A 24554-nucleotide genomic window follows, 5' to 3' on the forward strand; every position below is an offset into this window, starting at 1 on the left:
CGTCTTTAAACCATCGATAAATGACAGGAGAGATTTCAAATTACATAAATCATTAACAATAAAAATGTGTTTCATTCAACATGAGGTCAAGAAGCAAATAAATTTGAATTTTATGCGGGTGACCTTGGGGCAGGTCTAGATCCCTCTGACCGCGTTCTGTTTAATAATTTCACCATACTTTTGTTACCACTGAAATGTCGAAGGTTAGGGATGGATGTTCGTTTTTTTTTGTTGGAGGAGTTAGCTGGTTCCCTTTCTTGAATTGTCAGCAAAAACAAAGTTGTCGTTTAGGAACCTCGCTGGGTTTCAAAACCTCACCTTCAGTGTGCTGCTGGCATCTGCCATCTTCGTGGGAAGTCTCATCTGGAACAGCCGGCCCACGATTGCCGACGAGTCTGGGAATCCGGCGGGTATTGCAGCGTCGCTCGCAATAGGAGCCTCCTGCAGGTCTGCCAGGACAGATGAGTGCATGGAGGCCTCCAGCTGCCCAGACAGATCCCCTAGGATCTCTATTTGCCCTGCAGGCCATGCTCCTCGCACCCTGGCCATCATCAGGCTCAGCACCAGGAAGACAGTCCAGCCAGTCCACAGCCTGCAGGGCCCCGAGTCCTTGCACTCCTTCCTTTTGTTGCACATGCTGGCGTTCGGCAGTCCTCGGCACACAGTTTCAAGAATGGCTGTTGAGGAGCAGCATGCACCAGGGCTGACTGCAGAACAGATTCCCCTTTCAGCACTAGTCCACACAAAGTTGTTTTCCCTTTGCCTCTTCCCTCCCTGTAAGTTTTTAGTGCGCTTCAGTACTGTTGAAATCCCATTGTTAGACTACGTCAATTGTAGCCCTGTCAAAAAAGGGAAAAAAAAAAGAATAGGTTAGAATAATCACTATAAAGTGGAGAAAAAAAAAACCCTCAGGCTGTGTTGATGTTATTTTGTCAATATCCTACGGCACTTACAAAGAAAGGCCGCAAGTGCAATCCATTTAGTATTCACACAAGAACGCTTAAAAAAAAAAAAAAGTGTTCCCACAATGTGCAGTGCAACTGACTCAAAGATCTCACACAGATGAATGAAGTAATTGACATGTCAGCACACTAAGACCACACCGCACTTCTGAGCAGAGTGCGCACCTAATTTTTACATGGGGACCAGGTAGGGAGACCCCTGGGTAGTTCCTCACACAGGCTTGCAATGAAGAGAGCAGGAAGAAGAGCTACTTCAACCTGAACAAAACAGCTTGGTTCCCTAGGGTCAACCACCACCTCAGTTTAGAGCGGTGTCGGATGGGAAAACATCTCTGGGATGTTCATGCAACAACCATTGTCCAATACAAAACTGTCGCTACAAAACCCTCAGTCTACAGTCTTTGTAATTCCACCTGTAGTTTTTTTTTTTTTTTTTAATTTATTACCCCCCCCCCAAAAAAGTTTCCTTCATGTAAGGTTGAAGAGGAACAAGAACTTTGCGACAAACAGCAGAACTACTAAGCAGGATTCACGTGAAAATGTATGTGTGAATTCCCGGATTCTTCACATACGTGAGAAACTGTAGGAGACATGGAGAGAAGAAAGATGACTTCAGACCACAATGGTTGTGGGCAATTTCAACGAGGTGCCACGGGGCCATAGCGAAAGGCCCGCAATCCTGACGTAGCACAGTCCGGGGCTCCCATAGCTGAGCTACGGGCAGCCTGGGGAGGCACTTATAAAGAAACCCGTTTCAAAAATGTCCAAAGTCCAACGGATAGATGGGAAAACACAAACCAACACGCGTAAAGCAAATCTTCAGGAAATACAGCTCTGAAAACGATCCCAAAAAAAGTGCTGAGACCAGCTCAGCTGCTTGAAACAAGCTTAGTTACTAACACATGTTGAAAAAAGAGGGGAGGGGGCAGCAAGCATTTTTGTTATATGTAAAAGGAAACCAACAAGCACGTTAAGCAAGACCACTGTGTATAGAATACCAACACAGTGGTTTTCATAAATCAACTTCTGGCAACAAAAAAAAAAAAAAAAAAAAAAAAATTAATTAAATGGCAAGGTGTCCACTGGCTTGGCTTGGTCTGCCAGCTCTTAACACTCCTCCTGCTAAAGTGGTTCAGGCCCCGTATTCTGCCACATCCTTTGGGAGACTCTTTGGTCAGCTTCTCAGTAAAACTCACCGGAATTGTTGGGGGAAGAGCAATCGTGAGGGATTCCCGTCTTCTATAAAAAGATACGCTACCGAGGTTAAACAATGAGCCTGATGGAGTTGGGAGTGCCAGTATGAAAAGACTTCAAAAACCCATCTCTGGCAAGAGATAAAGAATTCCTTCCACGGCTCCCAAAAAATTAAATAAAATAAACTGAGGGCCATTCACATTCACACAAGCAAAAAATAATATATAAAGTTGCCAATCCCTGCTGATCACCTTCGTAAGACAAGCCTAGTAAGCTCCATCTGCCACAGGTGTTTTAATAATAATCAATAAGCGGTACCATTTTAGCGAAGCGGAAAGGTAACAGGAAAGCTGTGCAGCACCAAGCAGCCAAATGTTGCCACGGTGAGCAGAGGCTGCCTGGGGAGAGCTTCACGTGGTGGGCCAAAACCCTGCACGGACATCACCTTTCAGTCGTGCTAAGGCCTAACAACCGTGCCAACTCACAAAGCGTAAGCTGCTAAATGAAGGTTAACCGACAGAAGCGAGGGTCGGGGCCTCTATGCGTCGGAGGTCTCGGCCGGGTCGTGGGAACAGTTCGGCCCGATCCCGCAGAAGCCATCCCGCTCTTAGTACGGCGCTCCCGCGGCACTCCTCACACCAGCTGGTGAAGGGTAAACACCAGGTGCCGAAGATTTCACACTTGTTACTTGTTTTCACGTGGGGAGGGGGGTAAATTTCCGCACAACAAGATGTGCTGAGCTTAACGTTAATTGGATGGGCTGCGGTCTACATCGCCGCAATCAGAGGAGGATAAGCGGCTTGCAGCTTTGTAATTTTTCACTCGTTGAACGCGTGAGGAGATGGCTCGGTATTTTCACTCAGATGGACAATTACCGCAGCCTTAAATCCTTTGCTTTTATGGAGGAGAAAATAATTTGCTGTGTATGAAGTTCAGATATGTACACTTTGCAGCAAAGGGAAATGGACAGAATAAAGAACTCAAGCTGCCTAGTATTCAGAAGGCGCTCATCTTGCTTTGGACCAAGTTCTTCTGCACCGAAATGTGCAGCAAGATTATCTTGTTATATTTTGAAGGAGCTGCTTTAAGATTTCCTTAACATCCATCTTTTGATTTTAAAAAAAAAAAAAAAAAAAAAAAAAAAAAAAAGCCCAGCTCAAGGCAAAGGGTCCTCTGTAAGAGTTTTTTTTTTTTTTTTTACAACCATATTACTCAGTTTACTTTGATAATTCACTTTTATAGCGACGCAATCTCAGCAAGCAGAATACATACCGAGTTGGTACACTCAAAGTTAATTTTAAGTGGGTACAGCTCGCTGTGATTAAAGTAAGAATATTCATCTGTCTTGTAGTCTAATGGGCCACTATTTCTTTTTGCCAGAACACTGTGCTGCTTTACCCTACTGGCATTTCAATTTTTTGGAGTTAAAGTATGGATGTAACACAATCTGCTGAGAAACAAAGTTCAAAATCCCTCTTTATAAATCAATAGTTCTCCTCAGAAACCAAATCCAAGTGTTATCACCTGCTTCATAAACACATAAAACATAACATAACCACACACAAGAAAAACTTAGGTTACACTTGCTTCAGAATTTTTTTGTATGTAATATAAAGTCTACAGTAAAATACTAATGGTGTCCCATGCTGTAAAGTGGCTCTATTTACACTGACCTGTTGATTATTAATGGATTTCAAAGATTTGGATAAGGTTATGAAAGAAAAGCTTGCATAAAATGACAGAATAAAAATTCTATTTATAAGCTATATTGTAATATTTTTTTTTTTTTTTTTAATTGCTACTTACCACTATACTGGTTGTTCAACTTCAGGTGGGACTAGAAGTCTAGCTTACTTTGCTTGTAAATCCAAAGCTGATTTTTCCCACAAAGTCATAACGAATAATAATTTAGTAACAGATGTACATCTATTTATTTACAGGTTGTGTTCACTAAAACCATTCAGTGTAGCTACAATTAAAAGAAAAAAAAAAAGACTATTTTAATATTTTACATTTACTCCTTAAATCAAAGATGTGTTATCTCCACTAACTCCTATTCGACGCATGGTCAAGAAACTCACCCCTTAAACACGAGCATAACTGGTCACGTTGACATCAACAACACTACAGAACACTAGAAATGTACATATTGTGGGAGTGAGTTCAATGAAGGGACTCAAAAACTCGCGATCCGGGTGCATTTCATTGCCATCTATAGGCTTGGCTGATAAACACAGGTTGCATTTGCTGCCCCACAGACTGAAATTTTCAGAAGGGGGGAAAAAAAATTAAATCCAAACAAACTACAAAAGTATCTATATTCGAGCAATGGTAACCCAGATGTTCAAAACGTAGGGAGCCAGTATACTTTGTATTACTAATATTAACACGCTCTGACGACGACAGTCAAATAATCACAGCAAAGCGTGCACCTTGCACATACTAGATAAATGGGTAGGAGGCCTATATGCAAACCAACAGCAAGCTTTCAACCTGAATAATTCATCCTAAAAGCAAAGCATGCCAGCAGTGGCCCTATCGCAGTTTGCATCAGGTCTCCCACAAAGGGTAGACTGAAAGGGCACTGGCATGTAAACCAACACGATTTTCAAAGTTAAATGCACACCGAGACTGAGACAAAGACAGCCTGGTGTGTACCGGGCTTTAGGAAACGAGCACGCTGCCATTCGGGCAGACGCAGCCTACCACTTAAGTAAGCGGGTTTTAAAAATGAATTTAAACAAAGCTTTCACAGGACAAATACATGTTGATACGGCTACTTTCACTAAGAGAGCTCATCTCCGTCTCCTCCAGAGTAAACTGCTGCCTGCCATTCATTGCCTGGCTTCCCAAGCTTAACAGCAGCGCAGGCGAAGCTCGCCTGGAATGCTGCACCTCGACCGTTGCCAAACACAAAAAGAACAAAGAGTACGTCTCACCTACACTCTAAGCTGTTTATTTTACATACTTACTCTCTACCAGTGAGAGCCATGGCTAAATTCAACGTGTAACTTGGGTTTTTGGACGCAGAGCAGATCTAGTGGTATGCGATCTATCCTCATTGAATTCACATTAAATGAAAAAAAAAAAAAAAAAAAAAAAAAAAAAAAAAAAATATTCAAATATAAATAGAGATATTCCACTGAAACTATCCCATATTCATTACATAAAATACTGTCAGACATAGTCCTTTTAAAATTATTTCTAATAAGTGCTTTACAACAATTCTTGGCTTAATATGACACCGTGACACATAAAACACTTAAAAGTGCACTTTAAAAATATTACTAAAGCTGGGGGAGTGGTGGTGAGTCAAAGTCATCAGGTAGTTGAAATACTACCAGACTGCAGCCCAAACACACAAACACACACACAGTGGTTTAATGGTTCCTAACCAGTGACAAGGACATGGTCGGTCCGTCCGTCCGAACCACTCGCCCCACACGGGGCACCAGAGCCTAACCCGGCACACAGGGCGTAAGGCCGGAGGGGGAGGGAACGCACCCCGGACGGGACGCCAGTTCGCCGCAAGGCACCCCAAGAGGGACTCGAACCCCGACCCACCGAAGAGCAGGGCCTGGACCAACCCACTGCGCCACCGCACCCCCACTGAAGACATGGTACCTCACCACAAACTAACTGCTTGAAAACCTGCCCAGTTTTTCCACTGCTATTTACTAATGCCAACAGCACCAGAGTGGCTTGTTTTTCCCCCTAACAGAAAACGACTAAGGTCATTTTGTTGCAACATGGGGATATACACTGCAGTGATCCAGTCACTGCCATATCAGCTATTTACTGTTAGTAGTAAAGTTTATGGGATACTTCTTTTGTCAACATTAACTTACCCACAAAGTGAGCCAGCAGATGGCTTCTGACACGGACATTAGTCTGGGGTTGTTGTTGTGCTCTTATTTTGGCAAGTGGAATGGACCTGGTGCAACGGCCTGGGAGATTCACAGCTTCGCTCCAATGCGCTCTGAAGCCGAGAGCACATTAACCCGTGAGCAGCCTGCCGGACATCCGGTCCAGGGTAACTCTCCGGCCGGCCTATGAGCGGCAACCTACCTTCTACGCCCCGGTCAATGACGGGCTGCCCGTTTTAGCTCCCGTCGACATGACTGATATGGCTAAAAATGGAAACTGCAGAGGACTCGCACAAGAGGATTGACATGTACTAAAACAGTCCCATTCTTATTTAGAGAAGGCTGGCAGGACAGGAGAGCACATGACAGATCACCACCCAAAAAAAGACTTGCCGTGACATCTGTAATGTCAGTAACTAAAAAAGAGAATGGATAAATGAAGTCAGAAAGAATAAAAATTACAACTGAAATACTCTCACACAAGCTAAATCTACATGAAATGATGTTACAAGGTCTACATGTTGTGTTTTAAATGCTGTAAAGTGTTCGTTTAATATTTATTTTAAAAAATCCTGCCAAATGCCCTTCTTTAGTTCTACTGATGAGTTTGTACTGCAGATTTCAAACGTAGACAAATTTGAGTACAACTTAAAACTCACAGGAGTTATTCCACAGGGCTCCAAGTTCCAAAGCATCAGATGAATGCCTGCCTTTTTTTTTTTTTTTTTTGTTTCATAGCAACAAGTGCTTGAAATCCTTAGGTCTTCAGTAATATGCCCATAGTGTCTTATTGCAAAATTTCTTTGCTTACAAAGAAATCCATGTATTTCCAAGCACAGCATGCAGCTTATGCAAAATTGCCATCGTTATTCACCTTCAAACACTAGGAAATGTTGCATGTCAAAGCAACTTTGAATAACTGGGAGCGACAGGGTCAATTCTATGGGAGGAGAAGGGGAGGATTTAGAACAACACTATTGTGAATTAAGTGCTAGTTTTTGCTCTGTCAGGAGACTATGAATAAAGTGGCCAGTGAAAAATGCTGGTCAGCTTTCTAACAAAGGCTTTCCAACTTTAACACTGACTTTAACACTCAAAAACAAGATTACATCTGTAGCTTGTTTATTATTTTTGAAGCATTTGAAATCACAACAGTTTATTTGATTGCTGCCATTGCTTCTGGAGTTCTTTGAGCACAGCATTTTAGTACAGTCGCTTCTTTAAATTGCATTTTGAGAAGGCACCCCAGATTTTTCAACAGTTATCTGTTTCGTCTCATCTTCCAAGCCAGGCTTTGTTTGTTACCAGTCTTAAAAAGACTAGCCGTTCATAGTGCAACGCATTAAATAAGGGCTAAAACCTGTTATTCCACATAAGGCCCTGGGTTTACTCGAAGCTCAGCCAGATAACAGGGCTTCGGCCCTGGTTCCTAGAACCCATCAAGGATTTCAAGCCTCCACGTAACAACGGATGTTTAAACGACCTCATTTTGAGAACAATAGAGATGTGAAAATTAATGATTCCTGCTCTTTTTAAAGGGTAACACAGGAACCCATGTGCAGATTCTCCTTCATGTATGGAGAATGACAGATAAGATTTCTTTTCCTACTCAAAAAAAAGTCTACACGCTATAATAGCCTACAATATGGGTCTGCCATTTAAGATACACCAGAAAAGAATGACATACTAAAGTGGCTTTCACACCTAGTTAACTTGCTGAAATCTCCATTACAATGTGTTAGTGAACACTTCAAATCTTTTTTTTTCTTCACACCAATAAATTCAATTGCACCTTGCCTCCACCCCCGTTCCAGTATTAATATACTGCACCTTGCTTTTTAACCACCAAAAAAAAAAAAAATCCACTAAAACCATGACAGTGAGTACTGCGCTGTACTTCATGCTACTCTATCAATTCATCTTCCCCCCTCCCCCAAAGTACAATCAATTTGGCTTCATTAGAGTCTCAGCATTTGAATGGAAATATTGGATCAGCCAGAGAGAAGTTTGTACCAAAAATTCCAGCAGCATAGAACCAGCCATCTCAAGTAGAAGGTGAATAGAGGAAAAAGAGAACTCAATCACCAGTGGCCTGCTATATAAGCAAGGCACTGACGGTTGTAAAACGGTGCTCACACCAGGTTGCTATGAGGGGGCAGCTGTGCTATAATATGTTTACTATCGATCCACGTCTTGTACAAACGTCCGACCCGTTTCATTGTTGCCAAATCCTGCGCTAACTATTCTAACAAAGTGTGTGTATATATTTATATCTATTCACAGTTGCATATGGTTCATTCATTTAACTGATGCTTTTTCTTTGTCCCAAAGCGACATTAGGTTTAAGATGTTAGGTTTGAATACTAAGCTATTTACAATGATTTAACCATATAAACATCTAGGTAAATAACTGTGTCAGTTAAGAGTAAGTACCTTAATCAAGGGTACTACAGCAGGAGCAGGATTCAAACCTAGGTCCTTTGAGCATAATGAGTAGCTCCAGTCACTGTATCTAGATGGAGATATGGACATATAAGCATGTCTGTATCCACATCTGTCCGAGAAATTAACTTTTGTTTTCACTAAGTTGTACGTTACTTTGGATAAAAGCATCTGCTAAGTGAATAAATGTACTCTTCCTCCGGATGAATGGGGGGACTAAGATCCAAGACACGGGTCCAATTACCTCACAAAACCAGTTCACATGCAAAGCCAAAAAGGGAAGAGGAAATAATATTAATCATTGAGTAGATGCTATGACATAAGTGAGGGCTGATTTAGAAATGGTTAAAGGTCAGTTGTTCATCACTTTGCTTGTGCCACACAGCAGACAAAACAATCAGGGTGTAATGACTTCTTACAAGTGCTTTCCTGGTCGCTAGAAATCATTAGTGTATTAATCATTTGATAAGCTCTCATTTATCTTCAATATATCCATTTGTTCCACCATCGTGATGTTGTTTGACATTTTCATATCCATAAAGCTGTGACCTTCACAAAACATGCACCGCTGAGCTACAACCGCTGTGCCGTTGCAGCTCGCCGACGGTCTTGCGTGCTGCAGAACGGCGAATGTCGTCTTACCACTGGGAAGCCTAGAGAAATCCAGAGAGCAGTGACATGCAGCCACATTTCAAAATCTGAAAATTTGTGACAGATAAGGCATGAAAGTTAAATCATGCCACATTTAAATTCTGAACAACAACAATAGGACACTACAATGACTTGGAACAGTTATACTCCACGTTATTGTGCTGCCTAGTTCTCACTGAAGGAGACCCTCCAGTGGAATAACGCAAGCAGGTCTAAAGACGAACCCCCTTTGATCGACACTCCCGTAACTTGAGCACCGTCAGCTCCTTCTCTCCACAAGTTAAGACTCTTCTGGGCCCCATTTTATTTTCTCGTGCAGCAGTTCTTCAAGTCTCTAATTATATAACAGCAACATGGTAGGCAGGAAAATAAGGCACAAAAGGGGTTTAATTATTTTTCAGTCCCTTAGAATATGTGGGTAGGCACAATATCTAATTTTAGTAAAATGTAATTATCTGTACATTTCTTCTCTGCTTGTCTCTGCAATGCACTTATTTGCAGGGGTATTGTTTCCGGGACTGACATGGGTCTTCCGATTCCGGACTAAGAATTCAGCGTGAAGAAGAATTTGCATTTAGACAGAAAATATCAGTATTTCACGTTGGTATTTTGTCTGCTGTCATACAAGTAATCACACAACCAAGTTATGTATAGCTCAGATTTCATCCTCTTCACATTTGTTTGACAAAAGTACAAAAAAAAAAAAAAAAAAAACTGGTTGTGATGACGGGGTAATTTTACCCCCAGACAAATGTCTACATGAAGCTTTTATGAAAACACAATGTTTTGTTTTTTTAGTTCAGCAAATCTGGCTACAAAAAAAAAAAAAATGTCAAATAGCCCGAAACATTTGGTGTAAAATGACCTGTTGCTTTTAATCATGTGCAAATATAGAGAAAATAAAGGTTTGAAGGAAAACAAATGGCTTTTAACACCATATGGGTCAAAACTGCTGTGAACCCATAGCCCTGCTTCAATTTATTACTTCCTTGCACACTGACTAAAGTATTTATCGAAAGAAGTATAAATGGAATGCACACTTTAATAATCAGTGACACTAAAAGGTGACAGACAGAACCGCCGCTGGCTGAAGGCGGTCGCGGATGCCGAGCCCGAGCCCCAACACTGTCTGGTGTCTGGAGAGGAGGAGACAGACAGACAGACAGCCGGGGGGGGGGGTGACAGTGACAGCTGGAAGACTAGGACCTCTCATGTGCCGCAGCATGCAGGAGCCATCCGACAAGTGTCCGCTAACCCAACCCTTATGGCTAATGCATTTTTTTTCAACCCAGCTGCTACCCCTCTCCCACCACCAAAACTACTGCTGTTCTGCTACTGCTGCAATCTTGAGCCCATTATTTCAGGATTTCCTTTGGGATTTTTATCCCCCCTCCCTTTGCCAATGTAAGTATACCCTGCCCATACAGTGAGAGAAGACAGATGAACAAAGTGATATATTTCCATGTCTCCTGGCACCACCGCAAATCCTCCTCTCACTTTCTTATCGGGAGTTGGTCTATAAATACATGGCCTGTTCTCTTCCCTCCCAGTCCCTGGCCCTCCTTCTCTTCCACATATCCGGACAGAAATAGTCCTGGCAAGGTCAAACGACAAGCACAAACTCCCCCTGACAACGCTTTGGTTACGTATTGTTTCCACGATAACATTAAAATGAAGAATGACCGAAGACGCAAACGAGACGCACGATATTTCTTCGCGCGACAGAACAATCTTAGTCCTTGGGGGTATCACAATGTAAGAAAGAAACTTGTTTACATAGTATTTACTTTCCCCGTTTCTATAAATTGCACCGATACGGGATTTTTAAGTAGGCCAAACCTGCACCTTTTCTTCCAAGGCGCTTCAGCAGGCTGCTCGAATGGAAGACTGCACCAGTTATTAAGATATATAAAAAAAATATATATATAAAAATGAACCGCAGGCACGGAGTATTTTTGTTCCGTCTTTGCCAGTTTTGTGCTGCGTAAGGGGTAAGTTTTTTTTTCGGGACAGCATCTGGGTGGCGGATTTGGGGGACAGCCTAAATCTGCAGCAGTGCAAATGCTCTGCCTGGCTTTCTTATGTTCGACATACTGATGAACGCAACTAAGCGGAGTGAGCAGCAAGTGCTGAGGAAGAGCGTTACACAGAAATTTGTTAAAAGGGAGCGGTAATCGGCAAGGAGGAGAGCCAACGGCCCACTACGTCTCCTTCGACTCGGAGAAGGATAGCGGCACCGCGCACCGTGTACAACAAGAGAGGAGAGATTACTTTCTTTTCCCTCTCCGGAGCCTGCTGGGCAACTGACTCAATGGAACACTGGTCTCTTCTCTGCTGTCTAGGAGCAAGTCCAAAGTTGAGATGAGTTAGGATGGGGGCTGAGAGGGTGTGCGTGAGAAACCGTAAAGGAGGAGGGACCGTACGTGGCAAAAAGGCGTTAAGCAAGCAACTGTCATTGCCCTTAAAAGAAAAGTTAATTGCAAATAGCTAACTGGCCTCCTTGTTTCGTTTCTCTTACATACATTGGATGGAAATAACCTTTGAAATGCTGCACCATTTAGCCCAAAATTAAGAAAGGGGAGGACTTGCCATGGACATGACCCAGACCCCACTAAACAACACCGATTTCTGTGAACACCAGATGGCTTCACAGAGGATGCCGCAACAAAATACCAAATTAACACATCTGTCAGACTTTGGCTTCAACTGAACCGAACCAAAACAAAAAACTCAGGGACTGCAGAGTAGCGCCGCTGCCACTGAAAACCCTCCCTCATGCTTAAAATTCCCCCGGAGACTGAGTGGGCTGCAGAAGAGCAGAAGACAAGCTTCAACAGGCCAAAATCCCCGCTTGAGAGAAAGCATGAGAAGCAGATATTACAAAAAAAAAAAACCAAGTACTGTAATTGAACACAGAACCAAAAATCCACTTTTATATTAAAGTACCTGATACATATACGACTGCTATATTAAAAACATTTACCATTTCGTGTTTATTTATTCTTTTAGCTCCGTTTTCTGCAAATTGCAAAGGTTTGCGTACTAAGCTACAAACAATGATTCACCCATCTACGCAGCTGGATAATTTTTACTGTATCACTTCAGGGTAAGGACATTGATCAAGGGTACTATGGCAAAAGAAGAAATTTGAACCTGGGTCTTTAGATTGTAAAAATCACAGCTCAAACCACTACTCATTGCTGTAGGAACAATAATACAAAGAAACAGTAAGGTTGGTTGATATATTTACATTTATTTAGCAGATGCTTTTCTCCAAAGCACGTTCCAATGAACTCTATGTAGTGTTATCAGCTCACACACCTTATTCACCAAGGTGACTTACACTGCTAGATACTGTACACTACTTACAATGGGTAAGTCATCCATACATCAGCGGAAAACACACACACACACACACACACACACACACACACACACACACACACACACAACGGGTGGACTTGAACAGCATGTCGTTGGACTGTGGGAGAGAACCCACACAGACACGGGGAGAATATGCAAACTCCATACAGACTGAAAGGAGATCAAACCCACGTGCTCTCACACCACTCAGGCGCTGGGAGACAGCAGCGCTACTCGCTGTGCCACCGTGCCGATACCTGTTAATCTTGAACCACTAACAACTTCAAAAATGAACCACTGATTAAACTTAATCTCAATGCCCTTTTCTTTTTGCTGAGTTGTAAGTCTGGGGTTCGAGTCCCGCTTGGTGTGCCTTGCGGCGGACTGGCGTCCCGTCCTGGGCGTGTCCCCTCCCCCTCCGGCCTTACGCCCTGTGTTACCGGGTAGGCTCCGGTTCCCCACGACCCCGTATGGGACAAGCGGTTCCGAAAATGTGCGTGTGTGTAAGTCCTTTTTAAGAAAAGTGCCTGCTAAATGAAGAAATGGGGCACCACGGTGGTATAGCAAGTCGTGCTGCTGTCTTACAGTGCCTGGGTGGTGCGAGAGGATGTGAGTTTGATCCCTGCTCAGTCTGTGTGGAGTTTGCATGTTCTGCCCATGTCTGTGTGGGTTTATTGCAGGTGCTCTGGTTTCCTCCCACAGTCCAAAGACACGCTGTTCAGATGGACTTGTGACTAAGTCACCCATAGTGTGCAAATGACTCACTGTAAGTAGTGTATATGTATAGCAGTGCACGTCACCTTGGGTGAATAAGGTGTGGGCTGATAACACTATCTAGTGTTCACTAGAAAGTGCTTTGGAAAAAAGTGTCTCCTAAAAAGTAATGTAAACAAACAAGCCTGAAACGATACTTTGTATTGAATTTACAAGCACACCAGGTCAATACCAACACCACTGCAGAGATGATGTCATGTACCAGGACCTGCTTTACCCACTCAATCGCTCCATCCCAAAAGGAAAGTTATCATGCATCTTTGTACAGAGTACTGCGTGTACATGTTAGAAGTAGCACTGGTGTATTAAGGAAAATCCCACAATCTGTGTCTCTGGCTCTTCCTCTCCCCATGTCGACGCCTTCTGTTTACCATGTTCGACACTCTCAGAAGTAAGTGGCCAAATGAAAAATTTCACTGTTTGTTCTCATAACCTGGAGCCAGGTGGCACAGGCTCCTTGACTTCCTCTTTTCTCAGGTAGTAGAGCAGTAAACATGAGATGGTCTTGAAATTACGCAGAATTTTTGCCAAATACAAGGTGCACAGAGTTAACAGAACATTTTATGGCTTCCCTCAAGACGACATTTCATAATCTTACAATTAGAAGACATTGTTAAAGTATTCTAAGCAATGTCACCTAAATTCCACTTTAAAAAAAAAAACTGCACAGTAAGTAAATCTTTTACTATTTCCTAAGAAGATACTAGTTTCTTGTTTTAGAACAAAGCGAGAAAAGCACATAAAATAGCAGATGCATATACAGTTTCATTTCTTTCTAACCTCTTAGTTCATAGAACTTAAAGTCAATAGCTAACCAACATGCCCCAGGATACTACAATTTTCACACACTTTTAAACAAATCTAAGCAAAAAGGCATTTCTAGTTACTTATTTTACAAGGAAGATAAATTATTTTCTAATCAAGTTCCTGGTCACATCAAAAATTTTATTCATTCTTCTATTAGCAAAATAAAGTGGCTATGACATTTGAGTGCACAAAAGCACTTGTTTCAACAACACTGAAACACTAACTTATGTGGGTCTGTCAAAAAAATCAGTTCTTTGATACACGAGTCATTATCAAAGTCAGGTCCAGAGATATTACCCATTGCACCTGTATGGGTGGTGCCAATTGTACCACGCACTCCTATAGCCCATTACTTCATACCGTACAATACAAGACTTTTTGTTCCAGGCATGAATCATCGGCCAGTTCCAGCACGTTTCTGTGGTCTACAGATTACATTCTATAAAGAATTTTGAATCCTGAGGGTGATGGCGTTAGTATTAAAGGCTAATATGAAGAAAGGAACATGTATTTGACAAGCCAGGTGAGAAATATCATATTTCACACCACCCGCTGCATGTAACATTTAAAGATGAAGGAATTATACATCTAACTACATGTAGTTTAAAATGGAAATCTATACCACGTCTGAAGAAAACTTGTACAAAATATAATTATGTTAATGCCAAGCAGTCAGTCCCCCACGTCTGAAGCAATGCTTCTCAAGCACCTCGGCATTTCAGGAAATTTTAATTGAGATACTCAACATCCACCAAGAGCTGGCGATGAGAAGCGTGAGCTCTGAATAATAAAGCTGTTTGCTTTATGTTAACAAGCTTTGCCAATGAGTGCAGATGAAACATGTTTGCTCCATTTTCTTCTGCTGCTACATCCATGAATAAAGTTTGCAATTAAAAAAAATTAAACAACCTTATTCTGAACAAGCAAATATACCAGTCCAACAACTGGCAAAATAAAAGATGCCACCAGGGTATCTGGTCTGGGATTGTACAGCATAGCCATTCACCTTTTGTGTCTCCGTTAATGTTTGCTAATGAATTAACAAGCTTTTGCAGGTGGTCCCTTTTCAGACTCTGCACGCTGCCATCTATAACTCGACAGGTTGGTCCGTGCCAACACACCCTTGCTAAATGCCATGCTATTACACCCTGCAGTCAGACCCCAGTTACGGTCCAAGAAGGCCTCCTGGCCACTGCAGAAATATAGAAGCACAATCTGTACACCCATCAGAAGAACTTCTCCCAGCAGCGGTGAGGTGCTTTGAGGAGACTCTTGGTGATGATCAACAAAGAATTATTTGACGAGCCCCTGCACCCCCTTCCAACTGAGAATATATTTTTTTCCATCCGCAAGGCAGCAATTAAAAATAATTTGTCTTGATCAGTAATCAGTTTTAAATTATACAATCGATTTATCCTAATTTGCAGAAATCCTTGCCCAAATTGTATGCCTTCAGAATTGAACTTCAAAACTGAATTAATGATCATTTGGACAAAAATACTGAACAAATATAGAACCATAACATAAAACTTAGGAAAACATTATATGCCAAAATACTGAAAATGAAGCAAGAGGAAATACCATTTTTCCTAATGTATTAGCTATGAGACTATATTGCTAACATCCTGAAAAATAACGTGTTAACGACATGTTGAGCACAGTTACACACCATTCATGTTAACATCTGAAAGTACCATATACTTTTTAACCTCTGGATTACCACCTATACAAATTCACCATAACTCAGTTAATAGGGCTGTATTTCAGAGTAACTGCTACAATTCACAAATAAGCACCATACATGCTCTTATTTGATGAGTTCATTAGTATAAAAATTAATTTGCAGGCAACACAAAGGTATTCACTTGCTTTCAGATCATGTTATGTTACAGTAGGTAAGCCTTTCAAGGCATTTGTTGTTATACAGTCCGTGACAAATCACTGGGCCTCAACAGTTGTGCTTTAGTGCTTCACTCATACACAGCAAGGTCTGTTTTTTATAATATTTTTATGCTTTTGAAGGGCAACACCTCGCCCTTTACAAAAAAGATTTAGCTCTTTCTTCCAGCATCACTTCTGTATTTCTGCTTGAATGTGTAGCAGAACCTATACTGATCCTGAAGGTTTTACAGAACTACTGTTTTTTTCTTTTTTTTTTTTGTAAAAACAACAAAAGGGAAGCAATGATTTCTAAAACAAAAAAGTCACTGTCTCCCCCTAGGTAATTCTAGGTCCAGTGGAGTGCTGACCAGTCCATTTAAGGAGGGGCAATTGTACAAGCGGCTGTCGATTTCAGCCATATAATATACTTTTCCAAAAGTATTCATTGTAAAGATGAATATCATAATATTCAAACTTAAAGTGCCAAAAAAAAGAAAAAAACAAAAAAAGCTACATAAAATAAAAGAATAGCACCGGGACTCTTTGAATGTTAATGATGTTATACAATGCAGTGTAGCTGGTATCAGTAGGGTTTATAGAAAGACAGCTGCATTCTGACCATTATGCTTTAAAAACTGTTCAAGTTTAAGCACACAAGAAGTGCAGATTGGTTTGGTCCAGAAATGAAGGACCAAAGACTGCTGCACCTTATTACTGAGGATGTTAAAAAAGCTAATTGTGGTGGAAAATAAACATTCCCATGAAGGAATAAGGTGCTGTTTGAGCCATATGTACAGCATCGTCCAGGAAAACACTAGGCCTCGGTATTTATATCTGCAGTCCTTTCTAATCTCGCATCTAATCATGCGAAACAGCTTTGCATTTCATAATAGAAAGCATATACTGGTCACAGGCATTACCCATTGATGCAGAGGACAGCTACTGCATTAGTTTTTTTTTTTTTTTTAAAAAAAGGTTTGAAGAAAAAACTTCTAGTCAAAATCATTTCCGGAAGCAAATGTGGAATTAGTCACAAAAGTAATCAGTGCAAATGAATTAAAGGTGCCAGGGCAAAGGTAAAAGCAGAAAAAGACACATTTCCTGAAAACCATCAATTCTGAAATATTGAATACAAAATCAGCTAATATAAATAAACCACTAAATGCTTCAAAATAAGGTAGGGGTGTGAATGTCAAGAAGCAGAGTGTTCTGCATATATCAGTCAATCTTGGAAATAATTAAAATGGGAAGCTAGTGTCATTAAATACATGAATATTAATAAGTCAGAATGAGAGCACTGCAGCAACAATTGTCCAAATCTCTGCATTTTCTGCTGGCGAACTGGCAAAGGGGGAAGGGTCTTGCAGTAACAATGTTTCCCAGCTTTGCATTTAACAAAAGCGGATTATTCTCTCCTCGCAATGCCAAACTGGACACCGAAAGTAAATCATACTGAAATTAACATAGTAACCTGAACAGTGCCATATACAACCAATATCAAGCAGTCCAGTGGCTTATTAATAAATAATGATAACAACAAAATGAGCTGTGAAGAAAGATCACAGATCTACAAAACAGAAGTGGGATGGGGTGAGAAGTGGGAGCCACGGCCTTAGACCAAGCCGAGCAAATGTGATTTGTCTGAATGAGAGATCAAAGCAAAGCGTAGCCCTTGTTCCCTAGGAGAAAGCATGGTGAAACAGGTCTTTGAACCACATTCCAGCCCCACCAAATATTGCACACAACTCAAGGCGCATCCACTAAACTTTTCTATCAAAGGAGAGGCGCCAAGGCTGCCTGCCCTCTGCCAACCCACATTGTACGTTACACAAATAAAAATACAATGTCCAAGTCAACTAATCTCTTCAAGCATTAAGACTTTCTTCATTTTCACAGCACAAAATTGTCACCATGGACCACAACACCACTACAAGCATAAGAGTGATGCTAGCAGCTAAAGGTCAAACATCTGAAAGAACTATAGATCGTAGGTTGTTTGCATTTTATTATAACAAATGTTTTTAAGCTTTTCTAATTCTGTTGTCATCTGCACTCCAACTGGAAAGACATCTTCCAACACACTGCAGACAGCTCCTAGTCCAGGGCATGGTGAAATCCTATTTTGAGTACAGCAACTTCCTCCTGTATGGTCTTCTGGCCTATCCAGTTGATCAGGAATGCACTGGCAAGTTGTGTTTAACCTTCAAAGTGTTCCTATGCATTTCCCCTCCTTGTCTCACTCCAGTATTTTTTTTTTAACCTGGTTTAAACTGGTTACAATCTACAAGACTGTGAAAGGTCTACACCCCAATACCTACAGCAGCTGACCGCTCCCTGTACGACTCCGGCCAGCTCTGGCCCTTATTTGGCCCACTCACAGACGGTCCAAAATCAAAAGTCCACAGGTTCTTGGTTTTGGCTCCCATGTGGCAGGATGAGCTGCCTCTCTCCCTCAGAACTACTGCACCCCTTTCTTCAAGAGGGGTCTCAAAATACATTTCTTTCAGACCCACTTCTCTCCTGACCTAACAGCATCTGTTATAACTGCTTATGTATTTCTTATCGGACTCAATTCTATACGCAGATAGTCGTGTAATATGTGGCAAGGCAAAGAGTGGTTTTAAACAACCCGGACGCACTTAGCGCATCTGCATCAAGTTTTTGCCTGTTGTGAAACACTTTCGTTTACTCCGAGTTTTCCATCCTTCTGGAGAACGGCGTCTGCTAAATGAACACCTGCAGATGTGTTTCAACCAATAATTCTCACTGAAATACAACTTAGAGCTCCAGGCCCTCCCATGTAATTCCTGCACAATATCAAAGTATTTCCACAAGACATTAATAAGAAAAACAAAAGTTTATAAATATTTAGGCTGTGTTAAGATTAGATTTGTTCCATCAGCTTCTGGACATTGCCATTGATAAAATACAGAAAAATGTGCAGGATAAGAACTCCACTGCCCTACTGATACTTACTTGAATGAACAAATGTGACACGATGGAATATATAACAACACACACATAGTACACACGCACAGGTATATATAAAATAATTTGTCAGAGAAATCCTGCTCAGGAAAGTGGAAAAGCGCACGCGCAGTTTAGATGCAAATTAATTCAAGTCGGGGGGGGGGGGGGGGGGGACACACACTTGCCATAGGGTCCAATGTGCAAAACTAGTCGACTAGTATGCGCAGATCTGCACATGGAAGAAAAACCAGTAGCTTTTCGAAGGTGTATAGCGTATGTATCCCCGGGAAAAACTTTATTTGCAACTCCTCCTCACGAATGTCCCTTAGATTTGTTCGGACCCCCCTCAAAGAAACTTAGTCCTCGTTACGAACGTGTGAATCTCGTCTTGTTGCGGGGCGATGAAAACCTTCAACACGAACCTGACCAGTCTCGGCAAGAAGGCGCCACCGACAACAATCGCACATTCTGCGATTTTATCCATAAAAATCTGGAATAACTAAAGCTGAGGAATGCAGACTCGGAGCCGTAAAGGTCCCGCTGGAGCCCGTATTTATTTCTGGGAATATTACTACATTCGGACTTTAGATCAGCTCTAACGTTTCCATGCATGGCGAATGAGACGCAAACAATATAAAATAACACTTTCTTAAGCACCCACTCGTGTGCTGCGTGATACGTGTGTATGAAACACTGATACTGTGTGCGTGTGTTCGCTTTAGTTAAATACAAATACGTGAAGTAGCATAGCGGCTATGTGCCAACAAGGAGTGAGTCACACAGTGAAGTTGTTCATTTGCTACGACGAGGACTATGGACGGTTTATATGCACACACACACAAAAAAAAAAAAACTTAAGGGCTGTTATGCCACTCTAGAGAAACCCGTGACCTCACAGGTTAACAGAAAAAAAAAAAATTAAAAATTAACTTGTGCAAGTTGTGAGACACAAGGTGCTGAGGGTCGACCGGTACCTTAGCCTAAAGCCTAGTCAGAACCAAAAAGAAAAAAAAAAAGAAAAGAAAAAAGTCTAACATTTCAAACGTGGAGTTAAGAAAGACCAAGTCACAATAACAGATATTATCGACCGAAAAGGAAAAACTATGCGAGCAGTCGGCGCGGAGTTGGACTGGGAGTCGCGAGCTGAGGAGCTCCGCGCGCCCGGGGCTCCACAAAGGCCGCTTCTCATCATGCGCGCGGTCCGGAGACTGCTGGGGGTGTGGGGGTGTGGGGGTGGGCTGTGCGGAATATGAAACGCTACAGAAACCCTACACCGCACTCAAACGCAACGAATACACGCGTTTTAATATCCCAGCGAGCTGCTTTTCAGAGGGAACCTCAATCGATAACTCGTCGGTCGGTCTCACAGCAAGTTCTGCGCAGAGCGACGGTTTCTTCTCAAATCTCATGCACCTGTTCCAAGAGCGAAGGACCCCCTCCCCACACGCAGGCAGGCAGAGAGAGAGAGAGAGGCAGAGAGAGAGAGAGACACACACACACACACACACACACACACACATCCCCTTTTTCCCTTCTCTCAATCTCTGCCCGAATCGAATGATCAACCGCACACTGACTGACACACGACATGAAACCTTACCCTAACCCCAGGCATGCCCGCACTCAGCGTCCACACACGCTGCTTCATTCCCGCTTCGCCTTCGGCTTTTTTTTCGTCCCCTTTCGGGTCCACCGACACGGCGCAGACCCCCTTCTCTCCCTCTCTCTCTCTCTCCCCTTCTCTACCCCGTCCACAAATAGAACACTTTCACTGGCAGAGATTAGAGCGGAGACAGGCTCGACCAGTCGATCGCAGAAACAGCCCCTTGGCTTGCCACATAGACAAGGAGACACACAGGAGCAACTCGTTAATTACAAATGAAAAAGTACTGACCGTTTGTATTTGTCGATTTTATTCCCTTTTTCGCCACCAGATTTAATGACGCGAGAGGAAAAAAAAAAAAAGAAAATCACAAAAAGAGCCTCCGTTGGGTTTTCTCCTCTTGTTAGCAACGCTGCTAACCCTGAGCGCCGCCGGCCCGACACTTAGCAGCGCTTGGATTTGGGGCGCTTGCTTTGGCCAAAACTAGCCGCTCTCCGCGGGGGACATCACAGCTAAAGTGTGCTCCCCGACAGACAGATCCGCCAAAGGAACGCCGGAGTCAGAAGAACAGCGGTGGTTGATTACTAGTCCTACTTAGCCTGTGTGATGAAGGGGGAAATTAAAGAAAAAGACCGAGGGGCGAAAAAAAGAAAACTAAACAAGCGAAAAACCAAGGGCACTCACATGACGGCATTAAAAACTGCTAAAAAGCCAAGGTTGTCCAGATTAGTTAACAGCTTTACATATAACAGCGCGAATGTGTTTTAATAATTCCCAAGCGCGGGTGTCGCCAGCTCGGTGCCTCCGCTTCCCAATAACCTATTTTGCAGTGAAGGAGAGGAGAGGCGGCTATCTTTCCCGTCTCTTCACTCCTCCCCCTTTTTTACTTTCCTCCACCTTCCTGCCAGTTTGCTCTTTTTTTTTTTTTTTTACCAGGGTATCTGACACCGAAGGTACCCATGAGAAAGCAGGGGGACGCCTTATTTGCATTCTAGACGATGTGGGTGTAAAAATAAAAGATTAATCAGCCTTCGGCAATTCAATTGCTCCAGTAGTGAGCCAACTCAGTGACAGCCGACTCTTTCTTATTCTATAATTATTAGTATTATTATTATTGGATATCCTTTTAAATACTTACCCTGTCCTTTCCAAAATTCCTCCTTTATTTCCATGCCATGGTCTTCCTTCTTCGGCAGGGTTTCTAACAGCGCTGCCCTCCTCCCATCCTACGCCCCTCCGAATGGATTCCCTAACCAGACCGTGTTGCCATGACAATCTAACAAAAAAGGCTTGTTTTTATTATTTCATTATTTTTATTTTTTCCTTCCATCACGGTGAAATTTCTAGGAACGCCGTGCTGTGGAGGCTGTTCCCTGCGCGAAGAGCTCGACTGACCCACCGGGCGGGAGTCGTTGGGGGGATCATGGAATACGAAGATGTAGGAAAAATGTGCAGGCAGTTTTGCTTTAGAGGTCTTTGCTTCATAATGAACTCTAAGAAAGTGCCCCTTGCTGAGGTTTCATGTGTTGAAACACAACTGTACTAACCCTATCACCACTCATATTTATTTCAGCGGACGCTCGTCTTCTCCAAGTGACTTCCAACGAACTCTATGTAGTGTTACCAGCCCACACACCTTATTCACCAAGGTGACTTACAGTGCTAGATACTGTACACTACTTACAATGGGTAAGTCATCCATACATCACTGGAACACACTCTCTCTGTCACTCACACACTATGGGGAACCTGAACAGCATGTTTTTGGACTGTGGGAGGAAACCAGAGCACCCGGAGGAAACCCACGCAGACATGGGAAGAACGTACAGACTCCACACAGACTGAGCAGGGATCGAACCCACGTTCTCTTGCACCACCCAGATGTTGTGCGACAGCAGCGCTACTCGCTGTGCCACTACTACTACTACCATTTAGCACTTGCCATCACTGTATAATATTTAATGAACTGTAAAAAGTGCTCCATTTTTCAGTTTAAGAGGACTGGTTAACAGGATCCAAGTAAAAAGACAAAACGTTACATTTTTACTGGTCTCTCAAGTCAGAGATTTCTCTTTTAACTGTTTTTTTCTTTGGTGTGCTGGCATGGAATTTCTTCCATCTTTGAATGCTTTGTCCAAAAAGACAATTCAACGTGACAAGAAGAAACTCTTCAGCTGAGCTACTTCAATGTATTTACAAGTGGTTGAATTTATTGTTTTCATAAAGTATCTGAGACTGTTGTCTTTCTTACTGCATTGTATGTTCCATGGCTATGCCTGAATACTATGCTAATCATCTGTCCAACCATTATGATCAACTGCTTGTCCAATTAAGGGTCGTGGTGGTGCGGAGCCTATCCTACAAGCATAGAGTATGAGGCACAGTAGGGATAACGTACAAACTACCGAAACAATGATCTGGGTCTGAACCCACATCCAGTCTTACACTGGAGAAGCTATAAGGCACTAATGCTGTCTGCGGTGCCACTGTAGCTCTGCGTGCATAGAACACATATTTACACCCCATTATTACAACTAGTGTTTAAATGCAACAGTTGTTATGCTTTAAAGGACTATAACTGCCACAGGGATCAACAAAAATCATATGCTTTATCTTCTTAAAGACTATTCAGAATTACCTGAAACAATGCCTTGTTTTTTACAAGTCAGTCTGTCCAGGGTCCTGATGATATTAAAGAGGGCCTCTACTGTAGTCTGTACTCAAAAAATCAATAATTTCTGGACATGAACTGGACTCTCAGAGGGATAAGATGGGGTGACCATACAGATCAATAAGGGCTTACAGTAATTAGGTCAGGGTCTGCAGTAGTGCCTTCGTTGAAAATAAATAAAAGTGTGAACTGTAAAATGGTGACCATAGATAGACAGATACACACACACACACACACACACACACACACACACACACACACACACACACACACACACACACACAATCTGAAACTGCTTGTCCCGAGTAGGGTCGCAGGGAACCGGAGCCTAAGCCAGCAACACAGGGTGCAAGGCTGGAGAGGGAGGGGACACACCCAGGATGGGATAGATAGATTATATACACACACACACACACACACACACACACACATTGTCTGAACCGCTTGTCCCATACGGGGTCACGGGGAGCCAGAGCCTAACACGGCAAGTCAGGGTGTAAGGCTGGAGGGGGAGGGGACACACCCAGGACGGGACGTCAGTCCGTTGCAAGGCACTCCAAGCAGGATTCGAACCCCAGACCCACCGGAGAGCAGGACCCGGTCCAACCCACTGCACCACCGCTCTCCCCTTAGATAGATTATGCCATTAAAAAAAAAAAAAAAAAAAATCACAGTTACTTTGAATGGATCAGGTGTGATTTGCCCAAGTAGGGTCATGATGCGCTCGAGCCAGTTCTGAGAAGCTCACTAAAGATATTCATGTAATACAGGTAGGCTTTTCAAGGGTCTTTGTACCTACATTCCTGCATCTGTTACAGTGAATACAAAAAGGGAAACAATACATATTTTATGGCTTTTACCTGGAATCCATTATTCAATCCATTTATAACTGTTGTTAGGATTCACTCATAAAATGGTACACCAATACTGGTACCAATAACTGTTAAATTAACATGCATTAGCATTATGCAGTGACATTGCAGTCAAATTTTATCTTTTAGAGCACATTTTACTGGCAAATTATCCCAAAAAGCTGTAGTGCACATTTCCCAGATGAAATTAAATAACAGAAAAAAGTAATATTGCCAGTTTGAAGAATAATGAAGATTCTTCCCAGCCTGCTTTGAGAAGGAGGTCGGCATCAGTGAGTACTGCTGGAAAATACTGGCTAATAGTGATATTAGATACAGAGAATCATCATGTGTCTCTTGGTCCTAGACAGTCCTAATTGGACATTGGCTGTTATTCTCACTTGTCCAGTTGCTGGATGCTGAAGAACCGCTGGAGTAGGTAGCCTGACTGTGGAACACTGGATCAGAATGCATAAGTCTGGACTTGGTTCCTCTCTCGATACTGCCTGAAGCCTATCA

The 24554-nt window shown here is 42.4% G+C and overlaps 1 protein-coding gene across 5 annotated transcripts in view; it reads right to left on the minus strand.

Moving 5' to 3' along the window:
* The window catches only part of dag1 (dystroglycan 1), a 33067-nt gene extending 11392 nt beyond the window's left edge, over positions 1-21675 (minus strand). Inside the window, exons 1-2 of one of the 5 annotated variants that reach the window (XM_018747141.2) lie at positions 21652-21675; positions 319-839 (exon numbers count right to left, since the gene is read on the minus strand). In XM_018747141.2, the coding sequence (XP_018602657.1) occupies positions 319-636 (318 nt within the window). In that variant the 5' untranslated portion in view covers positions 637-839; positions 21652-21675. Of the gene's footprint in view, positions 1-318; positions 840-2158; positions 2395-6004; positions 6036-20510; positions 20654-20804; positions 21334-21651 lie in introns of those variants that run through there. The other 4 variants (XM_018747118.2, XM_018747127.2, XM_018747148.2 and 1 more) reach the window with 4 other exon arrangements.
* Between the last annotated feature and the right edge of the window lie 2879 nt (positions 21676-24554).

Source organism: Scleropages formosus, chromosome 22 (genome assembly GCF_900964775.1).
Source record: "Scleropages formosus chromosome 22, fSclFor1.1, whole genome shotgun sequence".
Classification (NCBI taxonomy): Eukaryota; Metazoa; Chordata; class Actinopteri; order Osteoglossiformes; family Osteoglossidae; genus Scleropages; species Scleropages formosus.